Here is a 24,897-nt window from a genome sequence, read left to right as displayed (position 1 = left end):
GGGAGACGGACAAGGCAAAGGAGATGGACATGAAAGCCGCTGCGACTCTTTTGAACTGGTTTGAATGAGACGAGAACCTCAAAGGCTCCAAATCGGCATCCTTTGTTACCTCCGCCAAGGAGATCCCTCAAATGTTTTTGTCAACATTTGATTTTTTCGCGAGATTGGACAGAAAATACAAACGCGGTACAGAGGAGACTTCAAGGAGGCACTGCATAAAGAATAACGTGAAATGAGTGCATGTGCCGAATTTTCCAAACATTCAATTTGTCAGGGAATAATGCTTGAACGAGTTCTTTGCTCTCTCAGTAACACTCTCCAGATATTGGCAGTTTGTTTCAACCCAAGTGACTGCCATCCATCCATCCATCTTCTACCGCTTATCCGGGGCCGAGTCGCGGGGGCAACAGCTTTAGCAGGGAAGCCCAGACTTCCCTCTCCCTAGCTACTTCTTCCAGCTCTCCCCGGGGGATCCCGAGGCGTTCCCAGGCCAGCTGGGTGACATAGTCTCTCCAGCGTGTCCTGGGTCTTCCTCTGGGTCTCCTCCCGGTGGGACATGCCCGGAACACCTCACCAGGGAGGCGTTCAGGAGGCATCCGAATCAGATGCCCAAGCCACCTCATCTGGCTCCTCTCGATGTGTGCCAAGTGACTGCGAGACGGCTTTTCTTTTCGATGAATACTTTTGCTGGCGCTGCTTCCATGCGAGTCACCTGTGTCCCGCCCCCGACACCCCCACCCTTCTCTTATGAATGTCATCAAATAAGTCAGGAAATGTCATCGGAGAACTCTGCGCTTTTGAAAACGTAGAGGTTAAAATTACACACATTCCACTTTGAGATAAGATGCCCTAGGGCACATTTTGACATTTATGGTAAGGTGCAGGCGCAAAAGCTTGTCGATGCAGGTGGACGTGCCCTGCAGAGTCGCGCGAGGGATGGTTGATGTCGTCAGGGACTAGAAAGAGGTGCATATTGTGAACAATGGAATGCCTAGGGGGGGGCGCGGGGAGATGAAGGAAGCTGTCTGTCATGATTACTACTGTGAAATTTTCCATGGCTGTTGTGGAGAAGGGAAAGGGAGGGAGACGATTCAACTACTAATTATGAGGCCAGCGAAAGGAAGCAGAAATAGAAGAAATTGAATGGCTCTTGACCAGTTCCCTGAAGAACTCCGGGTTCCCAATATAGATACAAAGTATTGCTGAAACTACTGGAAGTTGAAACGGGACAAAAATATTGAGTTGTAAAGGGTTTTCGGAGCTGTTCTCAGACTGATGTTCAAGCTCTCCTAGCGAGATAAGACTGCTTGATTCCTAGTCTCTTGAGTTTTAAGGGTTGTCTCAAAGGTCTGATTGCCTCAGAGACCTGACAATGGGGCTCATTATTTACAAAATTATCATTTCCCCGAGGAACGCTACACACGGAATATGAAAATGAATGTCATCTATCCTCCTGTTGCACAACATATGGACAAAAGTATGAGGACACCCACATGAAGTAGAAATGGAAGAACATATGGAGTAACAAGGACATATGTTAGTTAGTTAGTTAGTTAGTTCCGCCCGTTCCTATTTGGAACATTGGGCGACGAGTTTCCTCCATTTGTTCCAGTCACTGGCGACCCTTCTTGCTCCATGCCAGCTGACACCCATCTCACTGAGGTCTTCCTTGGCAGTCTGTCTCCACGTCTTCTTTGGCCTAACTCTCTTCCGCTTTCCACCCTCTGGCATCCAGTCCATGGCCACACTTGCCGGTCTCCTCCCTTGGCAGCCGGAATACGTGGCCGATCATTTTCTTTCTCCTTTCAGAGACAATGTCTGACCGTTGACCAGATGTTGCGGAGGCGTTGGAACACTCCCGTAGCTTTACCAAGTCTACTGTTGATGTCTTTCTCCACACCACCTGTATTTGAGATGTTACTCCCCAGATATGTGAAGCTGTCAATGTACTCTGTCATGTTGGTGTAGAGTGAGTGGTTGAAGGTGTTGGTGCTGTCTGACGGCCATGGCCTTGGTCTTTTCCTGGGTAATTCGTAAACCAACCTTAGCTCCGTGCTCATACTGATTGTTGGTCAACTCCTGGAGTGCGGGCTGGGTGTGACTTAACAGAGCCAAATCATCTGCAAATTCCAGGTCAGCTAGTCTGCACCCTCCCCACTTGATACCAACTTTTGCCCCTGTGATGGACTTCCTCATCACAAAGTCCATTATTTCAGAATGTACCTAGTTCATTTTCCTGAGGAACTCCACACGTGCACAATATAGAGTATATGGGGAAAAAATGTTGGGGTACTGACAGGAAGTGAAAATGGAAGAACAAAAAGGTGCTGTGAGAATATAGAGGGTTTATACTTTCAAGAAAATGAGTGTATCTTCAACAATTCCCTGAGGAACTCCACACAAACCCACTTTGCTTTGTGCACTCGAAAACGGCCTTCCCCAAAGTGCTCCTGCAAACGACACTCCACAATGTCTTGAAATGGACAACCCCAACCCAGGCCAGAGTCGAAGAGGCCCGGCACAACTCCTGATCAATTCGAAACCGATGCGCAAACTGATGTTTGGCTTCCGAGCCATTTGCGAGAGAGGGCGGATTAAGACAAAAGAGCGTTTGATGAGCAAGCTCGCACACAGATGCTCTGCCATCGCCACCCACACCCAGGCGCAAATCCCACCAACTGTTTGCTCCATTCATAACACTCTGCCACATATGGGCCCCGCATATTTTCGACAGGAAAGAAGACATCGCATGCAGCAAAGACAACCAAACCAAAACACAAAACATTAGCGCGTCAACCGGAGCGTAGTTATTGTCTATTTATGCCATTCAGAGTACCACTAGGAAGCATCGAGATGGTATTTTAAAAGGCACATGGCAAAAAAATGAATGACAATATTCTATTATATTCATTTGTCCCTTGCTATGATTGACACGGTGGATTTTACACCCCCACACCCACTCCTCTATAGAGTGGCAAGGGCAGCAGCTGAGTAAAGAGCGATATCAGCTTCCCATTCCTGCTGCCTCGCCGCTTTTGCCAACTGCCACGCGTCTGGCAAACTGATTCGTCTTACTTGAAGGGATTCCAACATTATTGTTTTTTTTGTCGACTATTAATTTGTCACTCACTGAGTACAAAAAAATAGACTTGGTTTGACTCTATTTGTCGTAATAGAGTGGAAACTCTGCTGAAACTGAAATAGAGGCGTTACGCCTAAAAAAAATGTTACTAATTGCGTATGATTAATCATTTGAACTGTGAGGATACAAGAAACGGCGGCCCGGTAGTCCAGTGGTTAGCACGTCAGCTTCACAGTGCAGAGGTACCGGGTTCGATTCCAGCTCCGGCCTCCCTGTGTGGAGTTTGCATGTTCTCCCCGGGCCTGCGTGGGTTTTCTCCGGGGGCTCCGGTTTCCTCCCACATTCCAAAAACATGCATGGTAGTCTGATTGGACGCTCTAAATTGTCCCTAGGTGTGAATGTGAGCGTGGATGGTTGTTCGTTTTTGTGTGCCCTGCGATTGGCTGGCAACTGATCCAGGGTGTCCCCCGCCTACTGCCCGAAGACGGCTGGGATAGGCTCCAACACCCCCCGCGACCCTAGTGAGGAGGCGGCCCGGTAGTGAGGACTAAGCGGTTCAGAAAATGGATGGATGGATACAAGAAACCATTGTCCCTGAAATACTTTTTAAAATGCGATGAAGGCAACGGGAGTGAGAAGTGTAGAACTGCAGAACCACAATATGGCTCGACTTTCCAGGTTCCACTGCACTCCGATCAAAGCGACTCAAGACGACGTCCTCTTCAAACAAACACACCGCCGCTTCGCGCGACAGTCGGGCTTCTGTATTTATCTGATACTTGAGTTTGCGCACAAACACGAGCCCCAACCTGGCGTGTTTACAACTCAGCCTGGCTTAGTCGGATACGGCCGCTTGTTTCGGCGGTGTGCGGATCATTTGGATCGCGCCAAATGTTTGTACATGAGACTCTGGCCGCCAAACGACAACAAAGAACAGAAGCAAATGACAGGATAGACATTCCGAACTTTGGAAGAAAAATTACCAAATGGGGGCGGCCCGGTAGTCCAGTAGATAGCACGTCGGCTTCACAGTTCGATTCCAGCTCCGGCCTCCCTTTGTGGGGTTTGCATGTTCTCCCCGGGCCTGCGTGGGTTTTCTCCGGGTGCTCCGGTTTCCTCCCACATTACCAAAACATGCGTGGCAGGCTGATTGAACACTCTAAATTGTCCCTAGGTGTGAGTGTGAGTGCGAATGGTTGTTCGTTTCTGTGTGCCCTGCGATTGGCTGGCAACCGGTTCAGGGTGTCCCCCGCCTACTGCCCGAAGACAGCTGGGATAGGCTCCAGCACCCCCCCCCCGCGACCCTAGTGAGGATCAAGCGGCTCGGAAGATGAATGAATGAATTACCAAATGGCCCCTGATAGGGAAAAGATTTTAGACACCCAATGCTATTGACTCCTCGAATGAGTCCCGGTCTATTATTTGGCCAAGTCAACACTATTTGAAGCTCACCGTTATGCTCAGTGCTCTGCACCGCCCTCGAACACATAAACAAACAGATGGGCCGAAGCGCGGGAGTCTGGTATTGCGTGGGTGAGGGGCTTTGCAGAATAGCACACAGGAGTCCGGCTCCTCTGCCAAGAAGGCGCAAGGTCTAACGGTAACAGGCTGGACGACACGCTTCCCCCAACTGGCAGGACCTCACAACGCCAAGCTTCGGGTCCCATCGGCAGCTGGTACTGGCCTCCCCGTGGACACGCGCACACCCCTAATTCATCACCCCGCCTTCAATCCTAGTCACTTTCACGTGCGCCGATTTAGCTCCAAGTGACGGCATGCCCACCCACAGTCCAGTCATGTCCCCCTCGGGATTCCTGATACCCGCACGACGGCGTTTGTGCGGTTGAAGGGAAACGCTCGTCGCACATGACCAGGCTCAGACTTTCGGTGAAATATTTTCCGACGGGAGAGTGCAGATACATTGTTCCCCTTTCTCTCTTTCCCGTTCCTTTCTGCTTGCCTACTGTGCCGACCGTGCACGTGTTGTGTGCGCGCGTCCTTGGCCCCACCATTAATACCTGAATTCCAACGGCCTGAAGGAATGTCTTAACAGTGCGGCCTTGTTCGGGTACGGCACTGAAAAATGCATGAAAACGCACCGCTTCACCTTTTTAAATGAGATGCGACTCTGGCTTGAACTTGACTTCTGATATTAAAAAAAAAAAGGAACAGGCCATGCAAATGTTCATTCGGCACATACTGCGGGGTCTTAAGCTTTGTTTCGGGCGGCGCTAACCACTAATCCACTGGGCCGCCCTGTAAGAAATATGCTATATATATATATATATATATATATATATATATATATATATATATATATATATATATATATATATATATATATATATATATATATATATATACACACTGTTTATATTTCATATTTTATGTGGAAAAAAAGGCGGGCCGGTGGCCCAGTTGCCCTCAGAGGTACCGGGTTCAATTCCGGCTTTGGCCTCCCTGTGTGGAGTTTGCATGTTCTCCCCGGGCCTGCGTGGGTTTTCTCCGGGTGCTCCGGTTTCCTCCCACATTCCAAAAAACATGCGTGGCAGGCTGATTGAGCACTCTAAATTGTCCCTAGGTGTGAGTGTGAGCGTGGATGGTTGTTCGTCTCTGTGTGCCCTGCGATTGGCTGGCAACCGATTCAGGGTGTCCCCCGCCTACTGCCCGAAGACAGCTGGGATAGGCTCCAGCACCCCCCGCGACCCTAGTGAGGATCAGGCGGTACGGAAGATGAATGAATGAATGAATGTTTATATTTCATATTTTATGTGGAAAAAAAGGCGGGCCGGTGGCCCAGTTGCCCTCAGAGGTACCGGGTTCAATTCCGGCTTTGGCCTCCCTGTGTGGAGTTTGCATGTTCTCCCCGTGCCTGCGTGGGTTTTCTCCGGGTGCTCCGGTTTCCTCCCATATTCCAAAAACATGCATGTCAGGTTATCAGAACGCTCTAAATTGTCCCACGGTGTGAGTGTGAGAGCGGATGATTTTTGGTCTCTATGTGCCCTGCGATTGGCTGGCAACCGGTTCAGGGTGTCCCGCGCCTACCGCCCAAAGACGGCTGGGATAGGCTCCAGCACCCCCGCCCCGCCACCCTTGTGGGGATACAGCGGATCAGAAAATGGATGAATGGAAAAAACAATTACTGTTTGATTCCAGGGCGGCCCGGTAGTCCAGTGGTTAGCACGTCGGCTTCACAGTGCAGAGGTACCGGGTTCGATTCCAGCTCCGGCCTCCCTGTGTGGGGTTTGCATGTTCTCCCCGGGCCTGCGTGGGCTTTCTCCGGGTGCTCCGGTTTCCTCCCACATTCCAAAAACATGCGTGGCAGGCTGATTAGACACTCTAAATTGTCCCTAGGTGTGAGTGTGAGTGCGGATGGTTGTTCGTCTCTGTGTGCCCTGCGATTGGCTGGCAACCGATTCAGGGTGTCACCCGCCTACTGCCCGAAGACAGCCAGGATAGGCTCCAACACCCCCCGCGACCCTCGTGAGGATCAAGCGGCTCGGAAGATGAATGAATGAATGTTTGATTCCAAGGTGTTTGTGCTAAATACCTTCCGGCAGATGGAACTGATACCGGGTCCACTCTACAGTACGCGGCCACGGTTGCTCGAAGAGGAATAACGGGCTGTTTTTTCGGTTCGGGTTTTCAAGGCCGCGCTGGGCTGAAAAGGAGTAACGCACTTAACTAGCCCATCATCCTCCCTCCGCCTCTCCGCCTTTGTCAGGCCTTATTATTGAACATGTGTCCTTTCAGACTCGTCCATTAACCAAAGCTCAGACACCATCCTGCACACAGCTTTCAATAGAGACGCGCGCACACGCGCACACAATGCGGCGCACGCACTCCTGGACAACTAATTGACAGAGGGGGGAACCAGCAACGTCTTTCATCATTGTCCGCGGAGACAAATCTTCAAGTGTGTGATGTTGAGTGGGGAATGGGATCAAAAGGGGGCTGGGCATGGGCGGGGTGCGTGGATGTGGGGGAAGGAGGAAAGGGTTCTGTTCTCATAACTGCTTGTCGCGCAACTCCGGGAAGGAAAAAAAAAAGGCCGTATGCGCTCTTCAGAATCCTGACAGCATTCAGTTGAAGTCAGCGTTAACTTTGTTTTAAAACACAAGAGAGACTCTCGGGGCGAGACGGCGGGGTCGTAATGACTTTAGTGGCCTTTAATAACAACGGAGCTAAATTGGTTCAAGTCCGACATCGGCGATCCGTCAACGTTGCTGCTCTGAGCAATGTACGGACGCGGAATTGGGACTCATTTGGACTGATGGAGTTGTAACCCGATTGGACGCTATTGATTTGGGATTAAATATTCATGCAAAAGTACGGGCAGGCCTCGTTGCCTTTTCCTGCTGGTGATGAATCAAAAATCGGTGAAACCCGAGAGCGCCCGTTTACCGCAACGTGCACATACAGGCCGTCAACAATGCGAGAGTCAGATGAGGATTCGGGACGGATACAGTATCGGCGAGCGACGGCTCCTATTAGCTCCTCCTCCTGTGCATATTGATAGCAAAATGGAAACGGGACACGGGGAAAAGCTTTGAGCCAACAGGTGAGTCAGAAAACGCAGAAAATTCCATGGAGGAAACGCAACCGAGAGGGAAGCGACTCAGGTAAAGGACAGGAAGAGAGACTTGGTGCCGCATTAGCACTCAACGCATGCTAGCTGTACTCTTTCTGCACAAAGTCAAGTTCACACAAGCAGAAAGCAGCAAAGAGAACTTGGGTCCCGTGAGGGTGTCTTCACAGGGACTCCCTGTAAGCAGAAACCTCAAATAAAAAGAAGAGATATGTCCTTGAGGCAGCTCCCTGCCTGCCTGCCTGCCTGACGGATTGACTGCAACGCCATGAAAACTGACACCTGTTTTTTTTTGTGACGCTCCTCCCGGCCCAAAGCTCAGGTGACATCCCCGCTTTCCCACACATGCAGACATGAAGTCGCGGTTACAAACTAGAATTTCTGATTTCCGCCAAGCCCTCTGGATCTCAATTCGGATCAGACTGAAGGTGAATCTTCTCGGGTCTGTAAAATCTGTGCATTATTTACAATCCCAAACCGCAAGGCTAGGAGTTATGTGCTCCCTCGTGCGAGTACCAGTCAAGAGGCAAGCAGCAGCATTCTGGACCAACTGGAGATGCTTATTGGAGGACTGTCTGACTCCAAAGTAAAGTGCATGGCAGTAATCCAGCCGGGATGTAACGCAGGCACGAATTACAATACAGTAGCCGTAACTAATTCCTATCTTGCAATGCGAAGAAACATGATCCAGGTCTCAGCCTTCTCCAAAACACGGCGAAGGAAAGAGGTCAAGTTGATTTTGACTACGTCGCAGAGCTCTGGCGGGGCTGAACAATCCTAACTTGCATTAAAATCAAATTACACACCTTTGCAGAGACCCACTCTTGCATCTGCCTGGGTAATGAAACGATGGCCTTTGTACCGCCTCTCCACGGAATTCAGTTTTTGAGCCTTGGCAAACGCAACAGAACCAAACGAGCGGTGGAAGCACGCATCGAACCCGAACACCAACACTGACCGTCCCTTAACCGGTAAACCTCCACGGTGACTCCACCCCTCCTCCGGCTTGAGCGCCTCCAGCGAGGAGGATTGATGTCTACGCTCTTGTCTCGCGGGTCCCGGCGGCCCAGTTAAAGCAATAAGATCTCATTGTCAAACAGTGACCAGCCTCACCGGAGAGGTTAAACACCGCTGCTTAACCATTAACTAGATTAAATTCACGGGGCCGCAGGAATGTTCTCAAGGCGATGCGAGACAAAGATTGGACATGAGAGGCGTCTCGGGCGATAGTGTGACCTCTGCGTGCTTGGCCTTGGCTTTTGTCGCGGGCGGCATAGTCAACTTACACATATCTACGCACACGTACAGTATACTCGTGACAAAGTAGACGCATTCCAAGGCACAGTGAACCTTCAGTCACCCTTGTGGTTATCAATACACCGCCGAGATAAGCGCGAGAAAGAATTCTTCAGCGATCCGTCGGCACAGTTGCTCGACCGCTACTTCAAATATGTACGCCGAATCGACAGAAAAAGTAGCCAGCGCCCTTTGCGGGAAGGTTTTCCAGCCAAAGAAATAATCGGGGGGAAATGAACGAGGGCAGAAATAACCGATCGGCCGGTTAACCCGAGCAAAGCTGAACCCGAGGCCAGAAACGCAAGCGAGTGAAGCGACAAACAAGTTTTCTTATCTGATCACCTGACGCATTACCCAAATATTTCCAAAAGATATGGCGGTGCGCGATGAGGAAGTCATTAATCATGCTTGAGTGATGAGTGAGTGAGTGAGTGAGTGAGTGAGTGAGTGAGTGAGTGAGTGAGTGAGTGAGTGGGTCTTAGTCCTTCCATTTTTTCCTTCTTCAATGGAGACAGGGCTAAAAATGGTCTGTCTTTGCATCCGGTTCAACATTAACAAGCTATCTCACCTTTGTGGGGACCTGAAATGTGTGTGACACTTGTTTATGGGCTGGTCTGAGGACACCATGGATGCCGAACAACTTGCCACCAAGCCAGCAGGGGAGGATCACCACTAGGTGGTAATTGAACCCAGAGTGTGAGGGAGGGAAGGGGGCAGGGGGGGGGGTCTTTTTTGGAAGTGGTGCATTCGACAACTGCTGCTGAGGCAACTGTTGATGACTGAAAAGGCAACAGCTTGCGGGGGCTCCCAGAGGACACCCTTGCCAGCCAACAGTCAGATGGTGGAGTTGAGGTTTGCAGCGGTTGCGGTTTCCTCTGCGCTGCCAAGAGAAGGATCCACTCGTCCACAGTTTCAGGCTTTTTTTTTGTGTGGGGGGGGGATCCCCTTTTTTAGTTGGTATTCTTCACTGCTAACACGTACTCAGTCTTTTCTTTACAGCCGCCATCTCTTGCGCTCGTGCCAATCCGAAACCGATTGACCAAAACACAATTCTACTCGACTCCACAGTCGCGCTTCTCGCTTCTCCAAGTGACTTTTCCAATGTGTGGATTCTGAAACATTTTTCGCTTTTCAAAGTCAGGATGACAACAAAAAAACATTTGGGATATCAAGCCGGTGATTCACATTAGGCTGATAGCACTCTGCGCCAAAAAGGATGGGCGGCACTTAACAGCCCTTCCCTGCACGAGAGAGCTTTGTGAATTTTCAATCTCGCTCCATCCTACGAACTGCAACCCCCCCCCCCCCCCCGTTCTCCATCGCCACGACTACCGGCATCGAATGTAGAGACACAAGGACACACACGCACACCCCATGGAGCCTCTTTTCATTTCAAGGCCGCATTTGAAATTGCCCATCACCATCACCTCCCTCACCCCCCCCCCCCCCCCCCCGAGACAGGAATAACAAGACTCTATAGCGGCAACACAATAGTTAGCTTTAATCATCTCTCTCATCCCGTGACTTCATCTGGCCTCCCCTTCCTTCCGACCTCCCTTCCTCCCATGGTGCGGCTCCCACTGATGACAAGGAAGCTCATCTATAAAGCAAAAGCCTTTCACCAAATCAAACGATTCAAACGAGCCTCTTCCCTCTTCCCCTTCGTCCTCCCACCACGACGAGACGAGATGCTATTATGAGGCTGCCGAGAAGGAACCATCTCCCGTCTCGCTGCCAATGACGGAAGGCGCAGACATAGCGGAGGAGAATCAGACGGGGCGCTTGAGTGCTTTGGATCGTTGGGCAACGATGCCAAAGGAGGACATTTTAAAAATGGTTGGGAGTGGCCGTAAATCTTCCGTGCTAAGCTTTACAGGGAGGGGCGTAAAAAGCAAACATGGCTCTTTCCCCTGCACTAAAACAGCGGGCAATCTTCCTGATTCTACGCCGCATCATTATCTGGCAATCGTACACAAAAGCACAGAAGCCGGGAAAGCGTGATAAATCGCAGCGAGCAAACAGGCGCACAAACACCACTGGATGCCAGGGAGGGGTGGGGGTGGGGGGCAGGTTCAAACAGAAGTTTGTGATGGATGAGGAAACTGTACTGCAAATGAAATGATGTAATGGCAAGCACATTTCTGAGAAAAGTCATTCATTCATTCATTCATCTTCCGAGCCGCTTGATCCTCACTAGGGTCGCGGGGGTGCTGGAGCCTATCCCAGCTGTCTTCGGGCAGTAGGCGGGGGACACCCTGAATCGGTTGCCAGCCAATCGCAGGGCACACAGAAACGAACAACCATTCGCACTCACACTCACACCTTGGGACAATTTAGAGTGTTCAATCAGCCTGCCATGCATGTTTTTGGAACGTGGTAGGAAACCGGAGCACCCGGAGAAAACCCACGCGGGGAGAACATGCAAACTCCACACAGGGAGGCCGGAGCTGGAATCGAACCCGGTACCTCTGCACTGTGAAGCCGACGTGCTAACCACTGGACTACCGGGCCGCCTCTGAGCAAAGTATTGAGTGCATTGATTTTAGTGTATTTTCTGATCTGCTTTATCCTCACAAGGGTCGTGGGGGGTGGGGGGGGGGGTTAACCCAGCTGTCTTTGAGCAGTAGGCGCGGGACACCCTGCACCGGTTGCCAGCCAATCGCAGGGCTCATTTTAGAGTACTCAATCAGCCTGCCATGCATGTTTTTGGAATGTGGGAGGAAACCAGAGTACCCGGAGAAAACCCACGCAGGGCCAGGGAGAACATGCAAACTCCACGCAGGAAGACCAGAGCCGGAATCGAACCGTGCACCGTGAGGTCGAGGCACGAACCACTGAACTACCGGACCGCCGCTAGTCTAATTTTAACCACAAAAAAGGGGCCAAACTATGACCGGCGGACAAAACAAAATGATGGCGAAATCGGGATCGGAAGGCTTTTTGGCAATCACTGGAACAAATCTTTTTGCAATCCCAAGGCCTTTCAGGGCTGGGGGTGCACCATATACCGACCGGTACGATATTCAATCATTGCCTGATGTCAATCCAGTCAAGTTCAAAAGCAAAATGAACGTAGAGCATTGAAGGGATGCCTCAAGAGATTGCAAAACTTCCTGCGATCCACATTATTGTTGCCAAACTGACTGTAAACAAGGTTTGAGGGCCCAGGTGCTCCGGCGGTACCTCCTCCCAGGTCACCAGAGCCCGAATTGGGCCGCTCTGATTTTCTCTGAGTTTCATGTGTCATTGACCACAAACGTAAACAACGCAAGTGGGTTTGTTGAAAAGACATTTCCGAGCTCAAAGCGCTTCCTGGTGAGAGAGAAACCCGAACCTGTCCAACTTTCAAACCGCCGGAGGCTTCCAAGTGTCTCCCCCGGTGGTTTGGCGGGAGCAGAGCCCCGGTGACAAAACAACAAACGCGAATCTCTGCCAAGGCATTGTTAGCCCGCTTGTTTGTAAACGGATTAGCGGCGGTGAGCGGGAGGATTAAGCGAAAGAAAGGAAGTCCTTTTTTTTCTCCGCCAAATGCAAAGAGACGGCGAGCAAACGCAAAGTTTACGGAGCGCGCTACGACACGTCCTGGGGAATGTCACTAATTCCATCACGGGACTTCTTGTTACTGTCAGGAAAAAAAAACCCACACTCACCCAGCAGTCAGCCTTGCTGACTTGGGTATGAATCACCTCACTAATTACAGCCCCGACATTCCGAAACGTACAGATGCCTGAATGACAAAGAGGAGGTGGGGGAGGGAAGGGGGCGGGGGGCAAATATGGACCCGCTCTTCCCAAAGGATCTGTCACTCAGTGCTGCACAACCCAAACAATCCAAGTCAACGTCAAAGCCAAGACATTTTTTTTAAATGGGGCGGGGGGGAGGCATTGGGGGGGGGGGCTCCTGCTGACTTTTATCACCTTAAGGCTAAATGACCCTTTTTCTGGCTTAATACCATAATAATTGCAAATGTCTGCAGGGGGTTGCTGCTGCCAGGCTAAGTCGGGGATGGGATGAGGGGGTGGTGGGTGGGGGGGGGGCACGTAGAAATTAAAATAGAGGAAATGACTGCAAGGAATGAAAGCAAGCAGAGACAAAGGAGTAACACTTAATGCTTGTCACGATGATTTCTCTCCACTTGTTGCGACTACGGCGGCCCGGTAGTCCAGTGGTTAGCACGTCGGCTTCAGAGTGCAGAGGTACCAGGTTCGATTCCAGCTCCGGCCTCGCTGTGTGGAGTTTGCATGTTCTCCCCAGGCCTGCGTGGGTTTTCTCCGGGTGCTCCGGGTTCCTCCCACATTCCAAAAACATGCATGGCAGGCTGATTGAACACTCTAAATTGTCCCTAGGTGTGAGTGTGAGTGTGAATGGTTGTTCGTTTCTGTGTGCCCTGCGATTGGCTGGCAACCGATTCAGGGTGTCCCCCGCCTACTGCCCGAAGACAGCTGGGATAGGCTCCAGCACCCCCCGCGACCCTAGTGAGGATCAAGCGGCTCGGAAGATGAATGAATGAATGAATGTTGCGACTACTTTTAGAGTCGACTGCGGTTTGACGATCCGCCATGTTGACTCTTTCCCTCCAAAGTCACTTTGGAGATCAACTCACAGAAGACTTCTTCCGAGACGGCAAGGCCGTTTTGCCTCAGAATGTTTTTTTTTTTTAATTTTGTTTTGTGTGCCGCAACATCCTCGTCACCGGCGGACCTTTCACCAAGACAAGCGAAGTGGGTCACGGGAGCATCAGCATGGGAACATGTAGCGAATGCACACGAGATCGCAAGCATGCCGTGCGGTCGCGTTATGTGTCCCATGATGCCGTTTAGTGCAGCGATGGTCATTTCATGAGCGCTAACTGGGAATGAGGGTCCCACCGAGACCCTACGTGTGTTGCTATTATTAACGACAGAAGAATGCTAGTAGATGGGAAAAAAATGGAGGGATTTAGTAAACAATCTTTTTATGGACAAGGTGAAAAGATGACTTTCTTTCCCACAGAACATGAGGGCGGGGGGCAGCCTTGAAATCAATGCAGCCACACAGCTTCCAGATGTGCGATCCGCACCGCATCCTTCAATTAGACGGCACCAATTTTTGTTTGTTGGCATGTTAAAATATGTGTGTGTGTGTGTGGGTGGGGGGGGGGGGGTTCTTTTTTTTCTATTTTTAAATTAATATGCTCCACAAAATGGTTGCGCCTGAGAGAGTGGGTGGGAGGGGGGGTCAGGCCCCCTCTACTATCACCAATATTATGCCAGAAACCTCATAGCACAGCGACTCTTAAACAGCTATGGGAGGGAGGAGCAAGCTTGCCATTGTAAATCACTAATGATCTTTTTTTTTTTTATGAGGACGACGAGCGAGTCCCCCCCCCCTTTTAAAATGTTGCAATATCCAAAATTTAATGTCGGGTGGTGGGGGGGGCGATCCTACCCCTCGACCCCGCCCACTTATGCCATGCTTGAAAACCTCTTCATGGGTGTGGTCATGATGGTCAGGTGAGCCCATACTAAATCTGGACTCTAGATTTTTTTTTTTGAAAGAGGACCACAAGTACTTCTGTAAAAGCTTTTTTTTGGGGGGGGGGGTGCTTTTTTTAATTCATTAAAAGTTCTCAAATATGGCACCCCAAGTTATCTGCAAGCCCACCATCAACTATACGACCGAGGGAGTAAACCCCGCCTACTTCCGGAGCAAAACGAATTTAAATATTATTATTATTATTATATTATTTTTAGGTTTTAAAAAGAACAACTGACCACGTATTAAGAATATGAGGGGACGGATTTTTCATTCGAGTGTGTGTGTGTGTGTGTGTATGGTTTGGGGGTGGGGGGGTTGTCTTTTGGTAGCTGTTTGTTTTGGTTCATTGTGAAGGCAATCCAAACACAAACTCGTCTTGGAATGAATGGGATGAAATACGAGCAAAGTCGGACACTCTTCCATACCGTTTCCACTTATTATTATTATTATTATTTTTGTAAAACATTCGTCTTTTGGCAACACTGCCGTGTGTTAAGATAGCCTGAACCTGCAGCGGTGTCCCCAAGGGGGAGGAAGAGGAAAGCGCCAACAAGTGTAATCAAGTGTGGAGAAGGGGGACTACCCCCCCCACCCCCTCCCCCGACCCCCGGGCACCACTTCAAAGCAACACCGCCAAGTTAAGGTGGGCTGGAGCGGACCACCAGAACCTGACAAGCAAGTTCGCACTTGTTGGATGGACTTGTCGGAATCCATCCATCACGTTTTCCTTCGCCAAAGCACCCCCGCAAAAGTGGCGAGTTGACCTCCCGCGGAAGAAGGCACACAGAAAAGTTAGCTTGGAACTAAAAACAGGCAAAAAGCTCGGGGGGGGGGGGGGGGGGGGGGGGTGAAAAGCGTCTTACCGCGCGGCGGGTAAAAATTAATCCATTTTACAAAGAGAAAGAAGCGAAAACTTACGTTGCAATACGCAGAGCAGCAAGGTGCACACAAGCCACGCGTGTCCGAACTTTATCCCGTCCATGATGACAACGTTTTCTTTTCTTCCTTTTTTGTTGTTGTTGTGAGTTTTGTTTTTTTTGGGGGGTGAAAAAACTTTCTGCTCTTTAGGTTGTGTTGGTTCAAGCAGGCAAGCAAGTAGCTGTTGTGAAGCTTGGGTCTTCTTTTTGGAACTGGAAAGCTCTCTCTCTCTCTCACTCTCTCTCTCGCTCGCTCTCTCTCTCGTACACGCTCGCAGTAATCTGACGCGGGTGGTACTCCTCTCGATATATCTGCACAAAAGGTACCCCCCACCCTCAAATCCCCCCCCCCCCCCTCCCCCTTCTCTCTCGCTCTCTCTCTCTTCAAACTCACTCCTCCACCTCACTCAGAGAAGAAGGAGGGGAAAACCCGATCCGCTTGACTAAGCTTTCCACTTTTAGTTTGTCATTCACCAAAAAGAGACTCAAAAATGGTTCAAAGGATTGTAGATAAACCAAATTTACGCTCTAAGTGATTTGGGATTCAATCTACATTGCAGATGTACAAAACACATATTCTCAAATTATTATTATTTTTTTGCCCTACAAAAAACCAACAACGTTCAATCGATGCTAGTCCAGTCTGATGAATATCATCTTTGTTTTGCAGATTTTATTTTGAAAGTCATTTCCCCAGTGTGGGACGAATAAAGGATATCTTGTCAATAGATTTTCACTGAACATAACAAATGTTCAACGTTATTTGAGGCAATACAGTATATTGAAGATCGGAGGGGATAACGTGGCAGAAACAAAGGTTGAAAGTAGAAATTTAGGATTTTTTGATTGTGGGGGTGTTGTGCTTGTTTGATGTTGTGCTCTGTGCGTTTGTTTCTATGTGAAGCGCATTGAGTTAACGTGTCTGAAATCCGCGACATAAATGACGCTGCCTCGTCTTACTCTGACGTGGAGTATGTCCAAAAATACTGTATTTTATATATATGTATATATTATATATATATATATATATATATATATATATATATATATATACATAAAATACAGTATTTTTATATATTTATTTATTTTATTATATATATATATATATATATATATATATATATATATATATATATATATTATAATTATTTATTTTATATTTATATATATATATATTACTGTATTTCTACAGGATTTACACGGTAAAACCTCATTTTAGGAAGCAAGGAAAAGCAGCAAATGATATTTCGGATGATCAAGGCAGTTCAAATTCATCTTTTATATTCTTAGTTATTTATTAAGTATGCAAATCAGATCAATGCGCAGGCCACTTTGCTTAATTAAAAAAAAAAGTATTTCGCAGTTCATTTTATCGTGCGTTTATACAATTTATTTCTTGAAGCATCCCTCGAGCATCAGTGCCTACATATGAAATTTGAGCGTGAACATGTCGCGGGGGTGGGGGTGGGGGGGTCGCAATCGATGGAGATTTCGTTTCGGAGCCGGAAACAATGTTCAGCATCCTCCAGCTGCCTTGCCGGCCGCGTGCGACCAAGTTCCCGCCGTGCGTCGTCGACCCTCAGTCAACATACAAACGCGCTTTTCATTTTCAAAGTAAGTGGGAGCCGTTTGCTGGGAGTGGGCTAAGCCGTCTGTTCCTCGCAGACATACCATTCATTCCGAGACACGAAATCCCCACACAATCTGTTTGGGTATTTACAGGCTAGGCTGTAGAGATACTGTCGTTAAAGTGGATTTTTGGACAAAAGCGGTCCAAAACGTGACTTGCGCAAATGAGGTCAAATTGAGACCAACTGGAGCAATTGGGGATATTTCGCTTTTAAGACTCGCCTCGAGAGTTGTCGAACGTTTCTTAAGATCAGGATGAACTGATTGGGGCTCCTTCGCATGTGCGCGACTTGGCGACTGTAGTGCAGTCATGGCGACACAAAAACAAAGACGATTTTCACAACAACTTGATGTGACCTGGTAAGCGACAGTAATATTCAGCGTTTTGAGCAGAGGATAAAGAATATATTCCCGAGTGTTGCTAAATTCTTTGTCAACTGAATGGATTCAAAGATCAGTTGCTTCAAGCACAGACCGGTACGCCATCTTGTTTAGCCCCGCACAGATAAACTGGAGGGTAACATAGCATATACGCCCCAGTTGGAAAATAATTCAGCACCCCCCCCACCAGCATGTTGGTGATTAGTTGCCTAAAATCTGGACTAACACAAAATGGATAAAAGGGTACGGGACCAGTGGCTTGACGGAATTCCATTTCCGCACATCGCTGCTAGCTTAGTTAGCCCATCTAAGGTTTTGTCTTGTAAGTTAGCATAAAGCTAGCAGACGTCTGCGAGTTACGTGGAATGATCGTTTAAACCTCAACTGAGAACGGCAATAAACTGTCCTGACTTGTTCACTTTCTCCCATATGTAAAGTTAGCCACAGGAGGTTGTATCTCAAAATCACTCATCACTTTTCCTCAGACGGTGAAAATCGGGACTAGATGGCGGCAACCGAAACATGGGGCCCGTCTTGCAGGAGCAGTTGACAAACATTCCGAGTGTGGTTGTCTCCCAAAACAGCTGGCTAATATTTTATCAGGCCCGCGACAAGAAGTGAGGCGATACTTGCAACCTGCTCCACTGCAACGTGTGGAGCTTTGATAGCAACCCACAGCTGTTCTATACATAGCCCGCCTGCCAAGAACACCGGCAGCAGTTGATTCACGCTACCGGGGGGGGACGGTTTACCCTTTCGCCTTCCTCGAATTTCTGAGATTTTTGTTTCGGAGGAGGAGAATGGAGGAGGCTTTCCCACTCATCCCTGAGTCTCGACCTGCGAACAGTCACGGGGGGTCTGTCTTTTTCAGACGGAAGATCGAACATCGTCCTGACGTAGTTTTTTGGTGTAACCTTTGCGTTTTCTTACATAAACCCGGCGTCATGCCGCAAAGCCTCGTCTTGGATGCTGATGTGGTCGAGCAAGGGCATTCTTACGTAAGGACTGCAGTCATCCAAAGTGTGATTGACTGGATTGGTTCATTACCTAATGGAGCTGCAGGAGAGTGTAGTCAAGGGGGGGGGGGCAGGAGGAGGATGGAAGAGGAAGAGAAGAACAGAGGTGACCGGTAATGAGGAAAGCAGAGAAAAGGGGAGACTATGGGATCAGAGCAATACGTGCCCATAGTCTCTTTCACACAGTTTTGAGAAAATTGGTGGACCTCTACTGATGAACGTCTCTTTATACAAAATGTCCAAGTTACGAAACGCCTCAACAGGAAAATATTGCCTCTTGTTACAAAAGACATTTTCAGGATACGAAAGGTAAAAATACCGTATGGTCTCCCTCGCAGAGTTTCCTAAGCGCAACATACTTATAGCTGCTCTGCCATTGGCTATTCCTGAGCATCATCCTGGCATCCCATTGGCTAAGAGGGACCTCTACCGAATTTGTGCAGATAGATAAATAGACAGAGTTGCGTCTATGCAGCGTCCTCGGGCCATGAGTCGCTCCGATACTTTTACTGAAAGGTGAATCACCCAGGCTGGGTAGTCCAGTGGTTAGCACGTCGGCTTCACAGTGCAGAGGTACCGGGTTCGATTCCAGCTCCGGCCTCCCTGTGTGGAGTTTGCATGTTCTCCCCGGGCCTGCGTGGGTTTTCTCCGGGTGCTCCGGTTTCCTCCCACGTTCCAAAAACATGCGTGGCAGGCTGATTGAACACTCCAAATTGTCCCTAGGTGTGAGTGTGAGTGCGAATGGTTGTTCGTCTCTGTGTGCCCTGCGATTAGCTGGCAACCGATTCAGGGTGTCCCCCGCCTACTGCCCGGAGACAGCTGGGATAGGCTCCAGCACCCCCCGCGACCCTAGTGAGGATCAAGCGGTTAGGAAGATGAATGAATGAATTACCCAGAAAAAGTGTTCATGCGGATGTTAGGTAAAACCCATTTCTGAGAGAAAACATGGACTAAAGAGGACAAAAAAAAGATGAGGAAATAGTTAAAAGTTAAATGACCATAATTTTTATTCTTTGTTTTTTCATTTATTGTGCAATAATCCAATTGTAACATGTATTTGTTACATATTTGGATGTATTTTTATGCTTTAGGAAACATTTATGTCTGAATTTTGGGGGTGCTTGGAACGAATTAGGGCATTTACATGGAAAACGCGTCTCTACTTACAAATGTTTCAAGTTAAGACATTTAGTAGAGGCAAGTAGAGGTACCACGGTACCGGAAGATGTGTCCAACGCATGTTAAGCATCTGATACTACCTTGGAAACCAGACACATATTGGTGGGGGGGAGGGGGTGCGGGGTGGGGGTTCTTCACACACACAAAAAAAGGGAAAAACAGCTTTGATGAGTTGTGTGAAAGGGGCTTGTCAGGACAGGAGTGTCGGCGCAAACGCCGCGTTGTCTTGAAAGCAATGTTCCCGTCTTAGGCCACCATCTGTTCGCGAGTTGAAATCTCAAGTGGTTCTTGACAACAGTTCTCAAGCGAATGCTCCATCTACTTTGAAAGTTACAGGAACAGTGTGGACTTTCAAGAAGCAACCCTATGCGCGCTAATATCTCGATCTGTTCTTCCAAAATGACATTCTCGGATTGAGTTTCAACAAACGATGACCCAAAGCATGTCTTTAGGATCCCGCCTTTGCTTGGGAAGCCCCGGCTGGGCTCAGTTAAAATATCCGCTCTCACCTGGGAATGCCTGCAGCTTAGGTCAGAAATTAGATCCCCTGTGCCGCAGGTTCTCCACTGAGATGGATGCGCTTGGATTCCCACATGGTCTCAGCCAGACACGTTTTCCAACTCTTCTGCAAAACCAGATCATCAAAGTGGGCCCAGTCAGTCACATCCACCTCCACAAAACTGAGCAAGAAAGACACCTTCTCATTAAGGCCACTCCTATCCTGTCTGGAAGAAATCAAAACCTGGATGGCACAAAATTTCTTGAAGTTCAACGAAAAGAAGACAGAGGTGATATTGTTTGGCCCCAGTGGACCTTGTACATTCCATCCTGTAGACTTGGGCCCCCTATCTCCTTATCTGAAATCAACGGTCTCAAACTTGGGACTTAAACTGGACAGTGATTTCAAACTCGATCGGCAAATTGGTGCCGTTGTTAAATCCAGCTTCTTTCACCTTAGACAGCTGGCCAAAATAAAACCTTTCCTCTCACATGAACACTTTGAGACAGTAATTCATGCCTTTGTCACATCCCGGCTCGATTACTGCAACGCCCTGTACTTTGGAGTCAGCCAGTCCTCCATCAAGCGCCTTCAGCTGGTACAGAATGCCGCTGCTCGCCTCTTGACTGGTACTCGTAAGAGGGAGCATATAACTCCTACTTTGGCATCCCTTCACTGGCTCCCCATTCATTTTAGAATTATTTTTAAGATCCTCCTCTTTGTTTTCAAATCTCTGAATAATCTCGCGCCACCTTACCTCTCTGAGCTCATACGCCCCTACACCCCTGCCCGGCGCCTCAGGTCTGTGGACCAGTCTTTGCTAGACGTACCAAGAACTAAACTGAGGCTCAGAGGGGATCGAGCCTTTTCTGTTGCTGGTCCATCTCTCTGGAATGACCTCCCACTGAACATTCGGCAAGCCTCCTCGCTGCCCATCTTTAAATCCCTCCTCAAAACTCACTTGTATTCTTTGGCGTTTGACTCGGCATGACTTAGATTTGCTATTGGTTTTACTGCTTGGTGCTTTCTACCGCCTTATTACTTATTACTTATTACTGATTCGTCTTACTGTTTATTGTATATGTTAAATCGCTCCATGTACAGCACTTTGTATGCAGCGATGGCTGTTTGAAAGTGCTCTATAAATACTGTTGACTTGACTTGACAAAACACGTTAACCGACGGTTTCGACTTGCATTCGAGGCTGAGCCGCCTCCCCCCTGATCAGAATTCCTGATGAACATATGGGAGACCCCAGTAATTGGCGCTCACAATCTGGTCGGCCCCCAGTTTTTGAAATGAGGACTGTGAACCTCCATCTGTCAGGAGGCCTTCTTCGACTACCTTTTCAAAAGTCGATAATCCAGTTCGCGCTGACTGTGAAAGCAGGCATGCTCTCCATTTTATTTCCACGTGTGAATAAATGGCAATGAATAGGAAATGAAGGGCCATAATTCACACCTGAAATTTCCTGACGTCAAAGGTCGGATCAAGCCTAAACCGAACGCCGACTGGATGTAAGGGTACAGCACAGGAAGCGTTCAGTGACGAAAAGCTTTTGTCCTCAATGATCATGTGTGGAATGTCAAGTCAAAGCGTCATGGGAGCAGCAGCCTCAGCGGGAAAACCGAGACTTCTCTCTCCCCAGCCACTTCATCAAACTCTTTCGGGAGGATCTCAAGGTGGCCTGGTCTCTCCAGTATGGCCTGGATGGGCCTCCTGCCCGTGAGACATGGACCCGGAACACCTCACCAGAGAGGAGTCCAGGAGGCATTCTATCCCGATGCCCGAGTCACTTCATCTGGCTTCTTTCAACATGGAGCAGTAGCGACTCGTGTTTGTTTCCCTCTCGGATGACCGTGCCTCTCACAAAAACAATCACCATTACTACTCTTGAAATGTTGAGGATTTTTCACATCTTTTCTTCACAGAAGAGTCTTTTTTTTTTTTTTAAAGACGACGACCACAAAAAGCAAGGAGATTCAGTTGAAGCGACCCACGATGATCAATCTATTACTGTAAAACGAAAAAAAAAAAGCACGGAGGAAGTAAGCGACCCAAGCAGGCTAGCAAGTAACTCGTCAGCATTTTTCACATTTCAACGGTGGCAATCATGCGGCGATCAGGCACTTGATAAAAGGTACACAAAAGCAAAACCGGCGGACCTTGTGCAAAAAAAAAAAACATGAACAACCTGGCGTCATGTTAAAAATTACTTGAGACATGCACCTCCTTTACTCTATGTCACAGACCGTAGAGAGAATATTTAACAGAGCAGCCTGCAGCCAAGAATTTCAGTGAAACAGACACAGAGGCACTACAAAGGCAAGAGACGTGCGATGAAAGAATAATGAAGTGAGCAGATTAAACATGGGGGTGGGGGGGGGGGCGAGGAGTACTTGAATTCCAAAAGTAAGGGGAAGACCGAAAGTGAAGGTAGAAATAATCGGCGAGGATGTCGCATTGCAGGGAAGCATGAAAGAGAGACTCAAACCTTCGTGCATTTTCGGACGTGAGATTTTGTTTCCGGTTGGACGAAAAACCAAGGTTGCCGTTTTTGGCAGCAGTAATATTAGTCATGCTTCACAGAGGATAAAGACTATATGCCTGAGAATATTGTTATATGCTGTCTCCATGTGCTGCCACTTGCTGTCGACTGAAAATACATAAAAGTTGCCTGGGGCTCAAGTAACGACCAATCACAGCTCACCTGTTTTATGGGTTCGGTCATGTGACGTTCACAAGCGGAGTACTTTTTAGTCATTTTTAGTTGGCGGGAAATGGCAAATTGGCCGCCGCCTGGTATGGATAAAAATCGGTGGATTTTGCCTCCTGAATTCATATTTCACAAACGCGATGTGAATCACAATACCGTGTCGGTGCCCCATATACCAAATCATTGTCATGGACTTGCTAACAAAAGCTAGCAATCATTTTGACTTGACTTCCGCCAATTTTTGCCAATGTCTCCCTCTGTTGGAAAGTTAAAAGAATACCAGAGGGCAAATTATTGTAAAAGGGTCAAATGTCTGAGAGCCATTTATGTCTTTAATTTTGTAAGCGTGATGGTAACCAAAAATAAGCTACTTTATTCATGATATCCTTTTTAATTAATTGGCGGATTAATCGGTTATTAGAATGATTAATCCACCAGCTTTTATTCATGGTTGGGGGCAGACATTTTTATCCAGCGTGTGACCCTACTCCCGACCGATATTGACCTCAGCATGCCTTCGGGCTCGCGTTGCAAACGTCACAGCTCATCCGTTGTCCGGGTTTGGTCACTCGCATCTCAAAGCCGACTTGTGTTCTTTTCACTTTTGCGTGTGTCAGATCGTTTTTCCGATTTGACTCTGTTCACCACGGTCACACAGCAGCGATGAAGCGTGGCTATGAGTCGCTTTGCAGTGAAGTCTCTGGGAATTCATTGCATATCGTTGATCAATTAAGCCAATGATTCAGCCCTTGTGATTCATCCAAGAATGATTTTTCCCCCCCCACTCCACTGCCTGCTGGATCCATGACAGCATCGGTTTGCTCGGAAGAGAGATGCTTGCAAATCATTCACAATGATGCCCATTAGAGAGGAGGAATGAGCTGTTGCCGTTTCTTTGGAAGATTTCCTAAAGGGTGAGCTCTATTTTGGTTCCGCGCCAGGAGAACCGCCATAACGTTCACAGAATTGATTAATACCAACCCAAAAAGGAACTTTGTCAAGACATCAGTCTGCTATATAAATCATGAATGGAACAGTTATTTATTCTGGTAAATTGGCGACACAATTCAAAACGAACACTGACACTGGGGAAGGCTGATTTTGATCTCAAGCCAGGTCCACGCATACTGATGTGATTCATTCATTCATCTTCCGAGCCGCTTGATCCTCACTAGGGTCGCGGGGGGTGCTGGAGCCTATACTGATGTGATAACGACCAATTCCGTGGCATGGATGGGGGATATAACTGAAATGGCTTAGATCAGACAATTGTTGCTCTATTTTAATATTGTCATGACTATGTTTTTATAAAGTACAACATGATAGAGTGCCATTTCTTTTATAATTAAATCAGACGTAATTAATTTCTTGCCCCAAGTGGAGGAGTTCAAGTATCTTGGGGTCTTGTTCACGAGTGGGGGTAGGAAGGAGCGGGAGATCGACAGGCGGATCGGTGCAGCGTCTGCTGTGATGCGGACGTTGTATCGGTCTGTCGTGGTGAAGAAGGAGCTGAGCCAAAGGGCGAAGCTCTCAATTTACCGGTCAATCTACGTTCCAACCCTCATCTATGGTCACGAGCTATGGGTCGTGACCGAAAGAACGAGATCACGGATACAAGCGGCCGAAATGAGTTTTCTCCGCAGGGTGTCCGGGCTCTCCCTTAGAGATAAGGTGAGAAGCTCGGTCATCCGGGAGGGGCTCAGAGTCGAGCCGCTTCTCCTCCACATCGAGAGGAGCCAGATGAGGTGGCTTGGGCATCTGATTCGGATGCCTCCTGAGCGCCTCCCCGGTGAGGTGTTCCGGGCATGTCCCACCGGGAGGAGACCCCGAAGAAGACCCAGGACACGCTGGAGAGACTATGTCACCCAGCTGGCCTGGGAACGTCTCGGGATCCCCCGGGGAGAGCTGGAAGAAGTAGCTAGGGAGAGGGAAGTCTGGGCTTCCCTGCTAAAGCTGTTGCCCACGCGACCCGGCCCCGGATAAGCGGTAGATGATGGATGGATGGTTGGATGGATTAATTTCTTTGTTTTAATCGGGGGCTAGAACAGATTAATTGTGTTTCCATTCATTTCAATGG

At 48.5% G+C, this 24,897-nt stretch overlaps 1 protein-coding gene across 3 annotated transcripts in view; it reads right to left on the bottom strand.

Annotated features, from left to right (window-relative positions):
- The window catches only part of LOC127600489 (basal cell adhesion molecule-like), a 53,775-nt gene extending 38,045 nt beyond the window's left edge, over positions 1–15,730 (bottom strand). For 2 of the 3 annotated variants that reach the window (XM_052065100.1, XM_052065101.1), the window contains exon 1: positions 15,402–15,729. In XM_052065100.1, coding sequence (XP_051921060.1) covers positions 15,402–15,465 — 64 coding nt within the window. In that variant the 5' untranslated portion in view covers positions 15,466–15,729. Of the gene's footprint in view, positions 1–15,401 lie in introns of all 3 variants that reach the window. The other variant, XM_052065099.1, reaches the window with a different exon arrangement.
- Between the last annotated feature and the right edge of the window lie 9,167 nt (positions 15,731–24,897).

The sequence above is a fragment of the Hippocampus zosterae genome, chromosome 5 (assembly GCF_025434085.1).
Source record: "Hippocampus zosterae strain Florida chromosome 5, ASM2543408v3, whole genome shotgun sequence".
NCBI lineage: Eukaryota > Metazoa > Chordata > Actinopteri > Syngnathiformes > Syngnathidae > Hippocampus > Hippocampus zosterae.
Note: the sequence above shows the minus strand (reverse complement) of the source record. Positions and strands in the feature narration are given on the sequence as shown.